The sequence below is a fragment of the Natator depressus genome, chromosome 2, assembly GCF_965152275.1.
Source record: "Natator depressus isolate rNatDep1 chromosome 2, rNatDep2.hap1, whole genome shotgun sequence".
NCBI classification, from domain to species: Eukaryota; Metazoa; Chordata; order Testudines; family Cheloniidae; genus Natator; species Natator depressus.
In genome coordinates, this window is record NC_134235.1 from 97836485 (window position 1) to 97850929 (window position 14445).

A 14445-nucleotide genomic window follows, 5' to 3' on the forward strand; every position below is an offset into this window, starting at 1 on the left:
TAAAAAAACAAACTTCCCTACATGCTCTAAAACAACATTGTAGTCCTGAACACCTGGTACTGATCAGCCAAGGTCAAGTACATTCTGATGCTTAGCTCACTGTCAGAGTCCACTCTCCAGAAAGAAACAGTGGGAGACATTTCACATGTATTGGTGTGTATGTGACTTGGCTTTTTTAGACTGCATTATTAATTGACAGTTTAACTAAAAAGCTGTCGTAACACTCGGAACTAAAAGTTAATTTTTAGCCACTCAGTAACCTTTGTTAGTTAGTTACAAATCTTTTAATCAACCTAGATAAATTGTCTTTGTCCAAAATAAAAAGCATGGCTTGTAGTTCAGTGTCTCTAGTTCCTCACCCGCTATCAAGAAAGTGGCAAAAAGAACATAAATAGGTAAGGGTTTTCTTTTAATATGCAATATAGAAAATAGTGTTAATAAATATCCTGACTTTTCCTGAATAGAAGACTTGCATGAGTTAGGAATGTAGGCCCAAGCCTTCAGTAGTAGAGCTGGTTGGGGAATTTTAACCTGGCTCTTCTGCATCCCAGAGGAGTGCTCTAACCAGCAAGCACTTTGGCTCTTCTTGTGTGGATGTCTCTCCATCTCTCCTGTTGGAGCTGTTCCGTTTTGTATAAATTAAATATTCATTGGGCCAGAGAGAGAATCAGGCAGAGCAGAGACATGAATCTGGGTCTCCCACACCCTAACTGGGCTATAGAATCAGTCTCTCTGTATAAGTAATTACATATTTACTAGGTCAAAACAGCTCCAACAGATGAGATTGAGAGAGTAGTCAAGTGAGTGCCCTCACCACTGGGCTATTGGCTGTTGTGGGCTGGATGTCTCTCTCTTTTTTAAATTTTTTTTTTTTTTTTCAAAAAATTTTTGAAAGGTTTTCACTGCATTCTATGGAACCAAAAAAAAAAAAAATATCACAACCTCACATTTTTTTCACAAAACAGAATTCTTGGTTTCCCACCTGCTCTAGTCGTAGCACTATTATCTGTCTTGGAAACGGCTTTACAAAGAATTGCAAAAACAGCATTTCAAACAGTAGCGATCAGTGTGTGGATGTGCTTTCTATCTACTAACCAAATGTCAGATCCTGCCAGCACTTCACCGGGAGAACTTCCATTTTAGTTATAAGGCTGCAGGATGAAACTCTGTTTCTTTGCCCAGCTTAAATAACTGCCAGATTTGGTGAGAGGCTGAGATCTTGCTGAATGCCTTTTGCTCCTATGGAGTACAATGGAAGCTGCTTTGCATGGCTGAGCCTTTTCTGGAGAATTTGCTCAACGAGAAATGTGTGAATACTAGAACCAGCCATGTGGCCACAAGGGGTCCCATTGCTTCAGTCAGAATTGTATTCAAACAAATGGTTGCCCTTTTGTGCACTAGGTAGGTAGGTCTTTGGACAACAGCGCAACACTAAGTTTTTGTCTGTGTTATTTTTAAACGACCTTCATTGATAGTAGTTCCATTAGGAAGATCTTACCTTCAAGAAAAAACCCACCATTTATTTGCCAGACTAACCCTTGCTGTAACTGAAGACTCTTCCCATTTCAAATGTTCAGTTCACTGTGAACAGGATGTAAACCCAGGTATTCTCCAGCTTTTTCATGTTATAAAGAAATTCTTTCATAGGATCCACCTCCCATCAACAAACATCACCTCCACCCCCGACTCTGCTTGGTCCTCAAAATATTTCATTCTATGGATGACTGGCTTGTTGACTTCAAAGCATCATACCCAGATCCACAGCACCCGATTGCGATGGCATAAACCAGAGAGTCACTTCAAGCAACAACTAAGGCCTATCTTGGTTAGGGGTGTGACTTTTCTATCAGAATAATTAAATCACTACAATGCCTCGTGTGGATGCAGTTATCCTCATAAAGGTAATGAGGGCTTGTCGACACTACAGAGCATTGGCCGATATAGCTATGCTGACAGAGACTCCAAGCTGAGAGACAGCATAAGCAGGCAGAAGCAGTTCTGCTGCAATAGTTACGCCAACTCCCCAAACAACGTTAGCTAAGCTGACAGAAGCACTCCTCCATTGGCATAATTGCGCCTACACCTGTGATTTTCTCTGCATGGCTTTTTTTCACACTCCTAGCTCATAAAACTTTGTTGTGTAGATCAAGGATTGCATCTCTATAGTTTATTCCTGTTACTGACAATAATAGCTATGTGATATAAGGTGCCTTTATCCTGATGTAACCCACTAGACTGGGTTGTACTGATACAGTTAAAGCATTACAACTTGTGCGTAGACAAGGCTGAAGCTGCAAAACAGAACACTTAAAAAGCAAAGATCCTCGTTTCTTATTAATGACTGTTGAATAAAAAGAGGAAAGTGAAACACAGAAAATGTGCTTATTAATAAGGAGGGAAGGAAGGGAAGTGCTAAAAATATATATATCTATATATATATATAAATTTCTAAAAACAATTGTTTTGTTTTAAACTTTCCCAGGGGCTGTTAGCTGCTCTTTAAGGTCAGACCAATTCAAATGCGTTAGGATTTTAACATGATAGTGTTTGTTTTTTCCTTTGCTATTGTATGTCTGTACCATCCTATGAAACTAGTGCCTGATGGTTTTTGTTGCAACAATGAGTTGCTTTAGTGTCACCAGAAGGCTCACTTCTGTTTATTAAACCAACTCCCCTTACACAGCTCTTTCTGGTTACTACACAAATGCTAAGTAGACGTTGCTGTTTTGTGTAGTGCAAGTACCATGTAGTTTCTTCTCTTAATTTCCCCGCCCAGATGAACAGCACAACATGGTTGCTATCTAATTCCTTTTTGGATTTACAGTATTTAGTTACCTTGTTACCTCTGAGGGCTCTGTGAGTATTTTCTCATCTCTCTCTTTTCAGGTTTTTCATGTACGTGTTTACTCTTTGCTTAAAAAAGCAGAATTTCACCAAAATCTGTTTAACAAGTGATTAGATCCCCTCCAATTGGACACTTGTAGAATTAATCATTTTACTCTTCTTTTTCACACAGCATTTTAGTTTCTTTGCTTTTTTTCAACCCCGTTTAAAGCTAATTGTGAATAAAAATTAAATCCTGGGCTTCATTTGTGAATTGTAGCATTGCCAGGCATCTGGTTTTTGACCAGAACACCCAGTCAAAAAGGGACCCTGGTGGCTCTGGTCAGCACCGCAGCCACTGGGAGCTGCAGGGGCAGCGTCTGCGGGTGCGGGTAGCGCACACCGCGCAGAGCCACCTGGCCACCCCTGCACCTAGGAAGCAGACATGCTGACTGCTTCTGGGAGCCACGCGGAGCCAGGGCAGGCAGGGAGCCTGCCTTAGCCTTGCTGCACCTCCAACCAGGAGCCACCTGAGGTAAGCACTGCCTGGCTGGAGCCCGAACCCACATCCAAACCCTGGCCCCAGGCCAGAACCCCCTCCCACACCCAAATTCTGACCCGGAGCCTACAACCCCTCCCGCACTCCAAACTGCTCGGCCCCAGCCCAGAGGCCCCACCTGCACCCCAAACCCCTCATTTATGGCCCCACCCCAGAGCCCACACTCCCAGTCCAGAGCCCATACCCCTCCCGACCTGGACCCCCTGTTCCAACCCAGAGCCCTCTCCTGCACCCTGAACCTCTCATTTCTGGCCCCACCCCAGAACCTGAACCCCCAGCCAGAGCCCTCATCCCCTCCCACACCCCAACCCCCTGCCCCAGCCCAATGAAAGTGAGTGAGGGTAGGGGAGAGCAAGCGACTTAGGAAGGAGGGATGGAGTGAGTGGGGGCAGGGCCTCAGAGAAGGGGCAGGGCAGGGCAGAGGCGGGGCCTTGGGGGAGGGGTGGGGCAGGGGGTGGGACAAGGGTGTTCAGTTTTATGCCATGAGAAAGTTGGCTACCCTAGTGTATTGGGCAGACTGTTGGGCTGGCTTCTGAGACCTTATCCACTTAGTTTCCAAAAACTCAGCTCAACTCCAAACTTGTCACTGAGATGTCTTTATTGGCATACAATTAAACTACACTTTAATTGTATGCCGATGTGATCAGGCTTAAGCATAGTGCAGTGGCTCTCAACCTTTCCAGGCTATTGTACCTCTTTCAGGAGTCTGGTTTGTCTTGTGTACCCCCAAGTTACACCTCACTTAAAAGCTACTTGCTTACAAAATCAAACATAAAAATACAAAAGTGTCACAACACACTATTAGTGAAAAATTGCTTACTTTCTCCTTTTTACCATATAATTATTAAATAAATCAATTGGAATATAAAGACTGTACTTACATTTCCGTATATAGAGCAGTATGAACAAGTCATTGTCTCTATGAAATTTTAGTTTGTACTGACTTCATTAGTGCTTTTTTATGTAGTCAGTTGTAGAACTAGACAAATACCTAGATGAGTTGATGTACACATAACCCTGGTTGAGAACCACTGGCACAGGGCATAGATTCAGTGCATACCACATGTCTAAAGATAAACAGCAAATCTCTACTTTATTGCATTTATTATACATTGCATCAGATGTTCTGAGGCTGGCTTTATCAGTTTGTAGGAACCAGTCCCTGTACAGCAGGCTATGTCTACACTACTCAGCTTTTAGTGACCCGGCTATGCCGCTACAGCCGCGCTGCTAAAAAGCGCACAGTGTAGCCACTGTTTGGCGGCTCTCCTGCCAACAAAAAACTAGGGCCTGTCAATTAATCTCAGTTAACTCACGCGATCAACTCAAAACAATGAATCATGATTAAAAATATTAATCGTGATTAATTGCACTTACAACAATAGAATACCAATTGAAATTTATTAAATATTTTTGGATGTTTTTCTACATTATCAATATTGGTTTCAATTATAACACAGAATACAAAGTGTACAGTGCTCACTTTATATTATTTTTATTACAAATATATGCACTGTAAAAATGATAAACAAAAGAAATAGTATTTTTCAATTCACTTCATACAAGTACTGTAGTGCAATTTCTTTATCGTGAAAGTGTAACTTACAAATGCAGATTTTTTTTTTTTTGGTTCCATAACTGCACTCAAAAACAAAACAGTGTAAAACTTTAGTGCAGTGGTTCTCAAACTAGGGCCGCCATTTGTTCAGGGAAAGCCCCTGGTGGGCCAGGCCACTTTGTTTACCTGCTGCGTCTGCATATTCGGCCGATCGCGGCTCCCACTGGCCACAGTTCACCGCTCCATGCCAATGGGGGCTGCAGGAAGGGTGGCCAGCACATCCCTCGGCCTGCAACACTTCCTGCAGCCCCCATTGGCCTGGAGCAGCAAACCGTGGCCAGTGGGAGCCGCGAACAGCCAAACCTGAAGATGCGGCAGGTAAACAAACCGGCCCAGCCCTGAACAAGCAGCTGCCCTAGTTTGAGAACCACTGTTTTAGTGCCTACAAGTCCACTCAGTCCTACTTCATATTCTGCCAATTGCTAAGACAAACAAGTTTGTTTACATTGACGGGAGATACTGCTGCCCGCTTCTTATTTACAATGTCACCTGAAAGTGAGAACAGGCATTCTCAAGGCACTTTTGTAGCTGGCGTTGCAAGGTATTTACATGCTAGATATGCTAAACATTTGTATGCCCCTTCATGCTTCGGCCACCATTCCAGAGGACGTGCTTCCATTCTGATGATGCTCGTTAAAAAAATGTGTCAATTAAATTTGTGACTGTACTCCTTGGGGGGAGAATTGTATGTCTCCTGCTCTCTTTTACCCACATTCTGCATATATTTCATATTATAGCAGTCTCGGATGATGATCCACCACATGTTCGTTTTAAGAACACTTTCACATCAGATTTAACAAAACACAAAGATGGTACCAATGTGAGATTTCTAAAAATAGCTACAGCACTCGATCCAAGGTTTAAGAATCTGAAGTGTCGTCCAAAATCTGAGAGGGATGAGGTGTGGAACGTGCTTTTAGAAGTCTTAAAAGAGCAACCCCCAAACCACCAAAAAAGAAAATCAGCCTTCTTCTGGTGGCATCTGACTCAGATGATGAAAATGAACATGCACCCGTCCACACTGCTTTGGATCGTTATCAGGCAGAACCCATCATCAGCATGGAAACATGTCCTTTGGAATGGTGGTTGAAGCATGAAGGGACATATGGATCTTGCAATGCCAGCTACAACAGTTCCATGTGAATGACTGTTCTCACTTTCAGGTGATATTGTAAACAAGAAGCACGCAGCATTATCTCCTGCGAATTGTAACCAACGTTGTTTGTCTGAAGGATTGGCTGGCTAAGAAGTAGGACTGAGTGGACTTCTAGGCTGTAAAGTTTTCCATTGTTTTATTTTTGAAAACAGGTTTTTTGGACATAATTCTACATTTGTAAGTTCACCTTTCATGATAAAAAGATTGCACTATAGTACTTGTATGAGGTGAATTGAAAAATATATTTTTTGTTTTTACAGTGCAAATATTTGTAATAAAAAATAAATGTAAAGTGAACACTGTACACTTTGTATTCTGTGTTGTAATTGAAATTAATATATTTGAAAATGTAGAAAACATCCAAAAATATTTAAAATAAACTATATTCTATTAACAGCGCGATTAATTTTTTTGATTGTGATTAATTTTTTTAATTGCTTGACAGCCCTACAAAAAACTGCCACCGCACATGAGCGGCATTTGCGTTGTCAGCAGGAGAGCACTCCTGCCAACAAAGCACTGTTCACACTTGTTGCACTTGTCGTTGGCAAAACTTTTGTCTTTCAGGGGGATGTTTTAACACTTCTGAACGACAAAAGTTTGTCTTTCACTTGCCAGTGCAGACATAGCCTTAGGGTATGTCTTGACCAGCAACGTTAAAGCTGTGGCTGTCTAGTCGTGGCAGAGCACTGGGAGAGAGCTCTCCCAGCGCTCTAAAAAAACCACCTCCACGAGGGGAATAGCTACCAGCGCTGAGAGTGTGGCTCCCAGCATTGGCGCACTGTTTACACTGGCACTTTACAGCACTGAAACTTGCAGCGCTCAGAGGGGTGTTTTTTCACACTCCTGAGCAAGAAAGTTGTAGCGCTGTCAAGTGTTAGTGTAGACAAGCCCTTACTCTTTATCTCATCTTACATTCCAGGCTTATTTTATCCATTGTTATCTTGTCCATTGTAAATGGTTCCTTGGCTAGTGCAGACATTCTTTTCCAGCCTGCTGATCCATTTACCTCCCTAATCCTGTCTCCCAAGAAATGAGGCCTCACCAATTACTCATGTCAAGTCAGGCCTACACAGACATAAAAAGAGAGGTCATGATGGCCATATCAGAAACAACAAAATAAAAATAAGCATTTTCTGTAGTTGCATTCTTCATATTAAAAGTGCTGTATTTCTTTGGGCAAACACCAAAACCTGAAAGTATTTTCATCTTCAGATTTCATCGAAAACAAAATAAAAAAAATTGTGAAACATTTTCACTTTCAAAAAAAGACCATTTTCAACCCTTCCCCCCTCCAAATCATTTGTCAGTCCCTGGTCAAAGAAGAGACAAAGCACGGGATTTGGTCCTAACTACAGAGAACAATATTCCTGCAATAAACTGATGGATGACTACTTTCCTCCAGGGTCTTAAGCTCTTTGTAAAGACACAGAAGATAAATTTGCAAATTAATTAGAATAAATATTTTTTGTTCAGCAGTATAAATCTTTAATCTTTGTATTACAAATTTAGAAATACTTCTCACTCTAACTAGTACTGAGCACTCTCAGAGTTACTTGATTAAAATAGTTAAAGGTAAATGTTCCAAGTGGGGCGGAGGCAAAGGGATGGAAATAACTGATTAGTTTTCTGAATGCCAGAGCATGTCTGCATTAAAGCTGAGTTTTGCTATGAATAACAATGGCATCATAATGGTTTTTATTTAATAACTGGTATTTCTCAGTACTGTGGTAATTAGCTGATTTGTTATTACAATGTGAAATATAATGAGTGCAGATGTACACCTAAGTGGCCAAATTACTGGCACTTGCACTTGCTATTAAAGTGGAAAAAAGAACATAAGGTTAGTAGAAATTAAAGAACTAAATAGAGAGAGAGTGAGTGAGCATCTTAGAACTCTGGAGTGCTGGATGGACGCTCAGGAGAAAATTCCTTATGGTTCTTAGAAGAGAGATCACCCAGTGCTCTGGCCAGAAGTGCGCTAGAAGCTTTTGCTGGTATAATAATGTTTGCTAGCAGTGTGATTTTTTTTTTTAACAACATTTTTATACTGGCGAACTCTCCTGGTGTAGACGCAGTTATACCAACATAAGTGTCTTTGTCAGTATACCTTATTTTGCGAGGGGCATTAGTATAAACTATACCAGCAAAAAAACTTTTTTGCCAGTATAAGTTGCATCTACACTGGGAGGGTTTGCTGGTATAGTCTGGTCCCAGTTGTATGTCCCAATGTAATAAGATTGAGGGCGAAAACTGGAAAAAGGATTGTGGTAGAAAATTTAAACTGGACACACTGAAATTAAACAAATGGAAAATGAAAGTAATAGTACCTCGGCTGGCCAATGGCAGGAGAGCTCAATTTAAGCTCGTATAGAACCAATGGCAGAAGATTTAACAAAGGTAGTGTTGGGTAATCGCACAGGATTAGGTGTCAGGAGAACTTGGTTCTAATCCCAACTCTGACAGACTCTCAGAATGACTTTATACAAGTAACACAACTGCTGTATCTCTTTTTCCCCATCTGTAAAAGCATACCGCTCACTATACCTCCCAGTTGTGGGTGTTGTGGGGCTTAATCAGTCAACCTCTAGAGAAGCACCTGGATATTGTTGGATGGAAGATGCTACGTAAAAAATTATTTATTTGTATTGTAGAAGTGCCTAGGAACCCTGGGTATGGACCGCAGTGCGCTAGGCACTGTATAAATACAAAATAAAAGGATTAAAGGATTAGAAAACATGCCTTAAAGTAACATACTCCAGTAACTCAGTCTATTTAGCTTAATAAAGAGAAGGCTAAGGGGTTATTTGGTTACAATCTGTATGTACTTACATCTTTGGGGAACAAATATTTAACAATGGGCTCTTCAGTCTAACAGAGAAAGGTATAATGCCATCCAGGGGCTGGAAGTTGAAATTAGACACATTCAAATCGGAAAGAAGGCATACATTTTTAAAGGTGAGAGTAATTAATCAATAAGGCGATGTTTCTGTCACAGGTATTTCTAGTAATAGTCACGGACAGGTCATGGGCAGTAAAGAAAAATTCATGGCCCGTGACCTGTCCATAACTTTTAGTATATACCCCTGACTAAAACTTGGGAGCGGGGCGGCTGGGGGCGGGGCCGGGGTGTGTGCGGTGGGTGCTGCAAGGGAGGGTTAGCGGGGCTGGGGCAAGCTCCTTACCTAGCTCCTAAGCTCCATGGGCTGCCTCCACTCCGCCCCAAGCCCCAGTTCTCCCATTGGCTGGGAACTGCTGGCCAATGGGAGCTGCAGGGGGGGGGCGGTGCCTGCTGGCAGAGGCAGCACATGGAGCTAGGAGCTGAGGGAGGAGAGTTCCTGTTGCCCTTCTGGGGATCCACCCCCCTCCTCCCCGGTAAGCACCACCCCGCACCCCAATCCCCAGCCATGAGCCCCCAGCACCCAAACTCCTGCTGCTGGGGTGGGGGGGTGAAACTGCCCCAGCAGTAGTCCACGCGAAGTCAAGGAAGTCACGGAATCCGTGACTTCTGTGACCTCCGTGACAAACATGGAGCCTTATTAATCAATAGAACAACTTACCAAGGGGTTGTGGTGGATTCTACATCGCTGACCATTTTTAAATTGAGATTGGATGTTTTTTTTAAAAGACCTCGTCTAGGGGTTATTTGGGGAAGTTCTATGGCCTGTGTTATACAGGAGGTCAGACTGGACGATCACAGTGGTCCCTTCTGGCCTTAGAATCTCTAAATCTATGAGAAAGATGATCCCCGTCCCAAAAGTAATATGTCTGAGGCGGAGCAGCTGCTCAAAAACCACACTCAAGAACCATAAACAAGAAATTGCTCACCTAAACTTTATTGAAAATGGACTGAAATAAACGTTCTGTGACACAGGACTGAAAAAGGTGGCATACACATACACAATACAAACAGGTGTTCAAAAATTGCTTTAACTTGGAAATACTGGAACTGTCAAGACTGCCCTTCCCTGGCTTTGCTGGGGAGCCTCCTGGGTGTCTTGGAGGTTGTGCATTGTGAGCTCTCAAACGGCAATGGAATGGCCAGGGTGCTGAATTTTAACAAAGGTATCTTTTCTCTGAATTATTAATTCATCATAGAAGGTAGAGGTCTGAACAAAACTGGAGTTTTATATGGTCACATTACAAATCCTTTCCTCTTGGTTTTCACACTTCTGTGGTGTTATTTCACTAGTTCGCCTGTGATTATAGACTTTCCACCACAGACAAGACTTAATTTCCAACATTAAAAAAATAAATAAATAAAAAAGCAGAAAAATGAATCTTTAAAAAGCAAAGTTTCAGGTTCCCTTTATACATCATAAAAAATGAGACAAGCTCCATTTTTGTTTTTCCTTTATGTAATGGCAAGCATTGGCTTTTGACCTCTTGCTACACTGATCATATTGGTTTTGTGATCTCACAGAAAGCCTCATTAATATTTTTCTGCAGTTAAAGGCATTTTCTAGCACCTTCTGAATTGATGATGAGCATTTCCTTGTGCAGCCAGAGCCTTTCAACAAGGAGCCATCCCTCTTCTTAGAGTTTTCTCTGGGTCTGATTTAATTCCTCCCGTCTTAAGAAACGTGTATCCCCCAACTCTTGCATGGTATTTCCAGTCTCACAAGCCCTTTTGTCTCAGTGCTAAGGGCTCTCACTCTAAAATGGGTCCCAAGCCACAAATGTTTGTAGCAGTTTTCACGCTGAAACATTATGGGAGAGGTTCAGATCTGGGATTTTGGACTCTATTGTAAGCCTCCTATTGTTAAATCCTCTCTGCTGCTGCTCTGTCCTAAACTTTAAGATACTTTGAACAATTAAAAACAAAAGCACCAACAAGCATCACCTATTTCTTATTAACCCCTCTAAGATATTTTTTCCCCACTCAAAATTTCCTGGCTTTTTTTCATGCTTGCTTCAAAAGTCCCTTCACTATTTCCATTTGGTTTTACCCCACACTTCTATTGCTATAACTGATTAATGGAATCTATAAATCATGGAATGTTTATTAGCTTAAACTATGAATGGTTTATTAGCTCCATCTGCTGGATGAAATTTTTGCCTTTTCTTTATCTGGAGAAAAAACCCTCATTAATGGAAGGAAATTATTATGCTGATCACTGCTTGAGGTTTTTTTCCTCTCTAACCACTCTTAGTATTTCTACAGTATCCCCATATTTAATCTCGACACTTCAAAATATCTAAACATCTTTTTCTTATGCTGTCATTTATATTTGCCGCTCTTTTAAATAATGAGCAAATGATTTCTCCTAACCCACCTTCACACTTTCCATTACTCTACTTTCCAGTAACATTCAAATATCTGGTACATACAATATGACCCACACTAATTCTAAACAAAATACATTCTAATTGGGCTATTCTGCCTAAATCTATTTTTGGAATGCTCTTGTTTTTTGGACTCCACCTGCTTACATCACTCAGATCTCTCAAATGCCAATGTTTCAAGTGCTGATATGCTGCAGAACTGTATATGTCAGGAATATCTTCCATTTAAATATTAAATTTGATGACACAAGGCCTTATCCTGCAAATTCTACTTCTTCACAAGTCTCTGCTTGTGTACAGTAAACATGTCGACTTCACCCATGAATAAGGGTCACTGGATTGGGCCCATGCTTGGTCCCAGCATTCCCAAGCTGAAGTGGGCAGCATTCTAGATCACCATAATAAATCCATTAACTTGCTCATATGCATGACCTCTAACTTTTTGTCTAAGAAAGGGGTTCTTGAATTGGGGGTCGTGACCCCTCAGGGGGTCGCGAGTTGTCAGCTTCCACCCCCAAATCACGCTTTGCCTCCAGCATTTATAATGGTGTTATACATTAAAAAAAAGTGTTTTTAATTATAAGGGGGGTCACACTCAGAGGTTTGCTGTGTGAAAGGGGTCACCAATGCAAAAGTTTAAGAACCACTGCTCTAAGATCTGCTCTTCACTAAACTTGTGCGGACAAAGAATCTAGCCACGAATTTCAGATAGTTGATGAGGAGGTTGCTGTCTACCTGGACCATTACAGCCCATTTGTCACCACCGTCCAACAGACTAGCATTCCATTTCCACGTCAAACTGGAGTTTGAGAGACATGAAAAATGGTAGCAACCATTTCCAGGGAGGACTCAATAACAAGCCCTCCAACCTTCCATGTGATGGAACCAGGAGAGTAGTTTGCCCAGGATGGCTTCTAGCTCAGGGAGACTTGCAGGCCATAGTTTGACTTTAAGGCTCAAGCCTCCAATCTCTGCAGCTTAATTAAACTCTAGAAATATTGCCCATATGAAAACTGAGAGCAGGCCTTAGGGTCTTACAATAGTAGAAAAAAGTGAGTTTTTGTTACTTTGCCTGCCTGCTCTAATGATAAAATAGTAGAGATGGCTGTCTTTCAAGTTTTAAGCTTCTTTTGGTCACCTACAAGGCCCTTCACCACTTTGCCCCTCTTTGCTTTTCCTTTTCTGTCTCATAGCCCCCTGCCTCCTCCACTATGCCAATGCCTTGGCTGCCAGTTTGTCAGCTTATCACAGCTGTTACCATACTTCCCTCTCTTTCAAATCCCTCCTCAAGAACCACCTCTGCTGTGGTGCCTACAAGAAATTATCCAACTGGTAAAAGTTGGTTTTGTGTCAGGTGGGTTTAGGTGATTGTAGGTACATTTAATAAAAGAGAGAGCTCTTTTATAAAACTAGAGGCTAACATTTCAGGAAAGCATTTTTGCATTTCACATGCCAGAATCAAAGTATGAACATTACAGTTTGTGCATGCAGCGGCTTGTTTTGTGGACTCAATTTAAAGTACAACTTTTTGGACAGGCAGCTCATTGTTTTAAATCCCAGAATCCCTTTTTCTGAAGAGATCACTCCCTACAAAACTATTTCATTTTTAGCCCCACCCTTCCAATGTCAAGTATCTAGCTCCCAGCTCAGAGAACCATTAGCAGAAACTCCAGGAACACAGCAGGAGAAGCATTTTCAAACGCTTGTGAAGCAAGAACAATATTTTAACTAAAGTGGCTTGTTAAATCTTGTTTTGTCTAACGTTCGTAGCAGTGGGACTACACAAGGCAGTAAGTGACTTCTGCATTATCTAATGTTTCAGCTTTTCCCTCGTGTCTAATCATCCACAAAAGCCATTTATTGACTCATATACTTCTCCATCAGGATTGTTATCCCTTTAAACAAATTGCACGTACCATGTGGAATGTACATTATTGAATTAGTTCTTCTTTTTCCTTTTGGAAATGTCAGAATAGAAAGCTGAGCGACTTGGGCCATTGGTATTTGTTTTTGCATTCCCCGCCCATGATGGTTTGTTGTGTTTGGCAGAACCTACAGTTTGAGATTGTTTCACAGTTTCTCATGAAGAAATAAATGTCTCTTTAGAAAATGTTTGTGTATCAAAATAATTCCCAGAAGTTGCTTTTAGTCCAGATAGTGCAAAACCCATTTCCCATTTCCCACCCCCTACAGATTGACCAATAAATTCTGCATGCTGTATGTGCGATATGCCTTTGCCTAGTGCAGTTGGACTTTAAAGCAGACTGACCTGTCCATTGTTCAGCAGTTATTTGTGGCTGCCTGCCCAACCGTGAAATATACCTGACAAATGCTTGTGGATGTCTTCTCTTCCATATAGCAAATTTTGTCTTGAACTTGCAGATATTGGCTCTTTCTGTTATCATGCTGCTCTTTGAGGCAGGAGTGTCCTCATCCTCCTCTTCCTCAGGCTTGGAGAATCAGATCTTCCAATATATTGATCTTCATCAAAATGAATTTATTCAGGTAAGAGCTACACATATTGTCAAATAGCTACAATGCAGAAGTGAAGTAATAAAGACCAACAATGTGTGTTTATGAGACCACATCTTTTTTCTTCTAAGGGGAAAAATACTGAGCAGGCTTCCACAAGGCCTCAGATGTACTGGAAATGCCACATTTCACTACATAGCAGGGCTAGGCAAGGAAAAGTCTATGGTGGGGACACTGTACTCTTCTTGTGTTCCATGTAGCAGAGATCGGTGGTGGCTTTGCGCAGTGTACCATTCAACACGGGAATGTGGGTGGACTGTGGCCATCACCACTAGATCCATGCAGAGTATGCAAATCCATACTGAGCCAAAACCTTGAATGAAGGGGAGAAGCAGGCTACTTATGCTGCTGCTTCACTCACTTTGCCATGCAGACATGCCAGCTCTGCACCGATTACTAGGTTGGGGGCAGGGCTCAGGATTCTTTTCCTCAGTGCTGTGATGTTTTTGTGCATTTCTGTGAGTGCACAGC

The 14445-nt window shown here is 41.7% G+C and overlaps 1 protein-coding gene across 2 annotated transcripts in view; it reads left to right on the forward strand.

The window, feature by feature from the left end:
* Positions 1-271: 271 nt before the first annotated feature.
* LOC141981480 (beta-Ala-His dipeptidase-like) overlaps positions 272-14445 on the forward strand; it is a 33498-nt gene continuing 19324 nt past the window's right edge. Inside the window, exons 1-2 of one of the 2 annotated variants that reach the window (XM_074943145.1) lie at positions 272-395; positions 13825-13947. In XM_074943145.1, coding sequence (XP_074799246.1) covers positions 13846-13947 — 102 coding nt within the window. In that variant the 5' untranslated portion in view covers positions 272-395; positions 13825-13845. Of the gene's footprint in view, positions 396-13098; positions 13233-13824; positions 13948-14445 lie in introns of those variants that run through there. The other variant, XM_074943146.1, reaches the window with a different exon arrangement.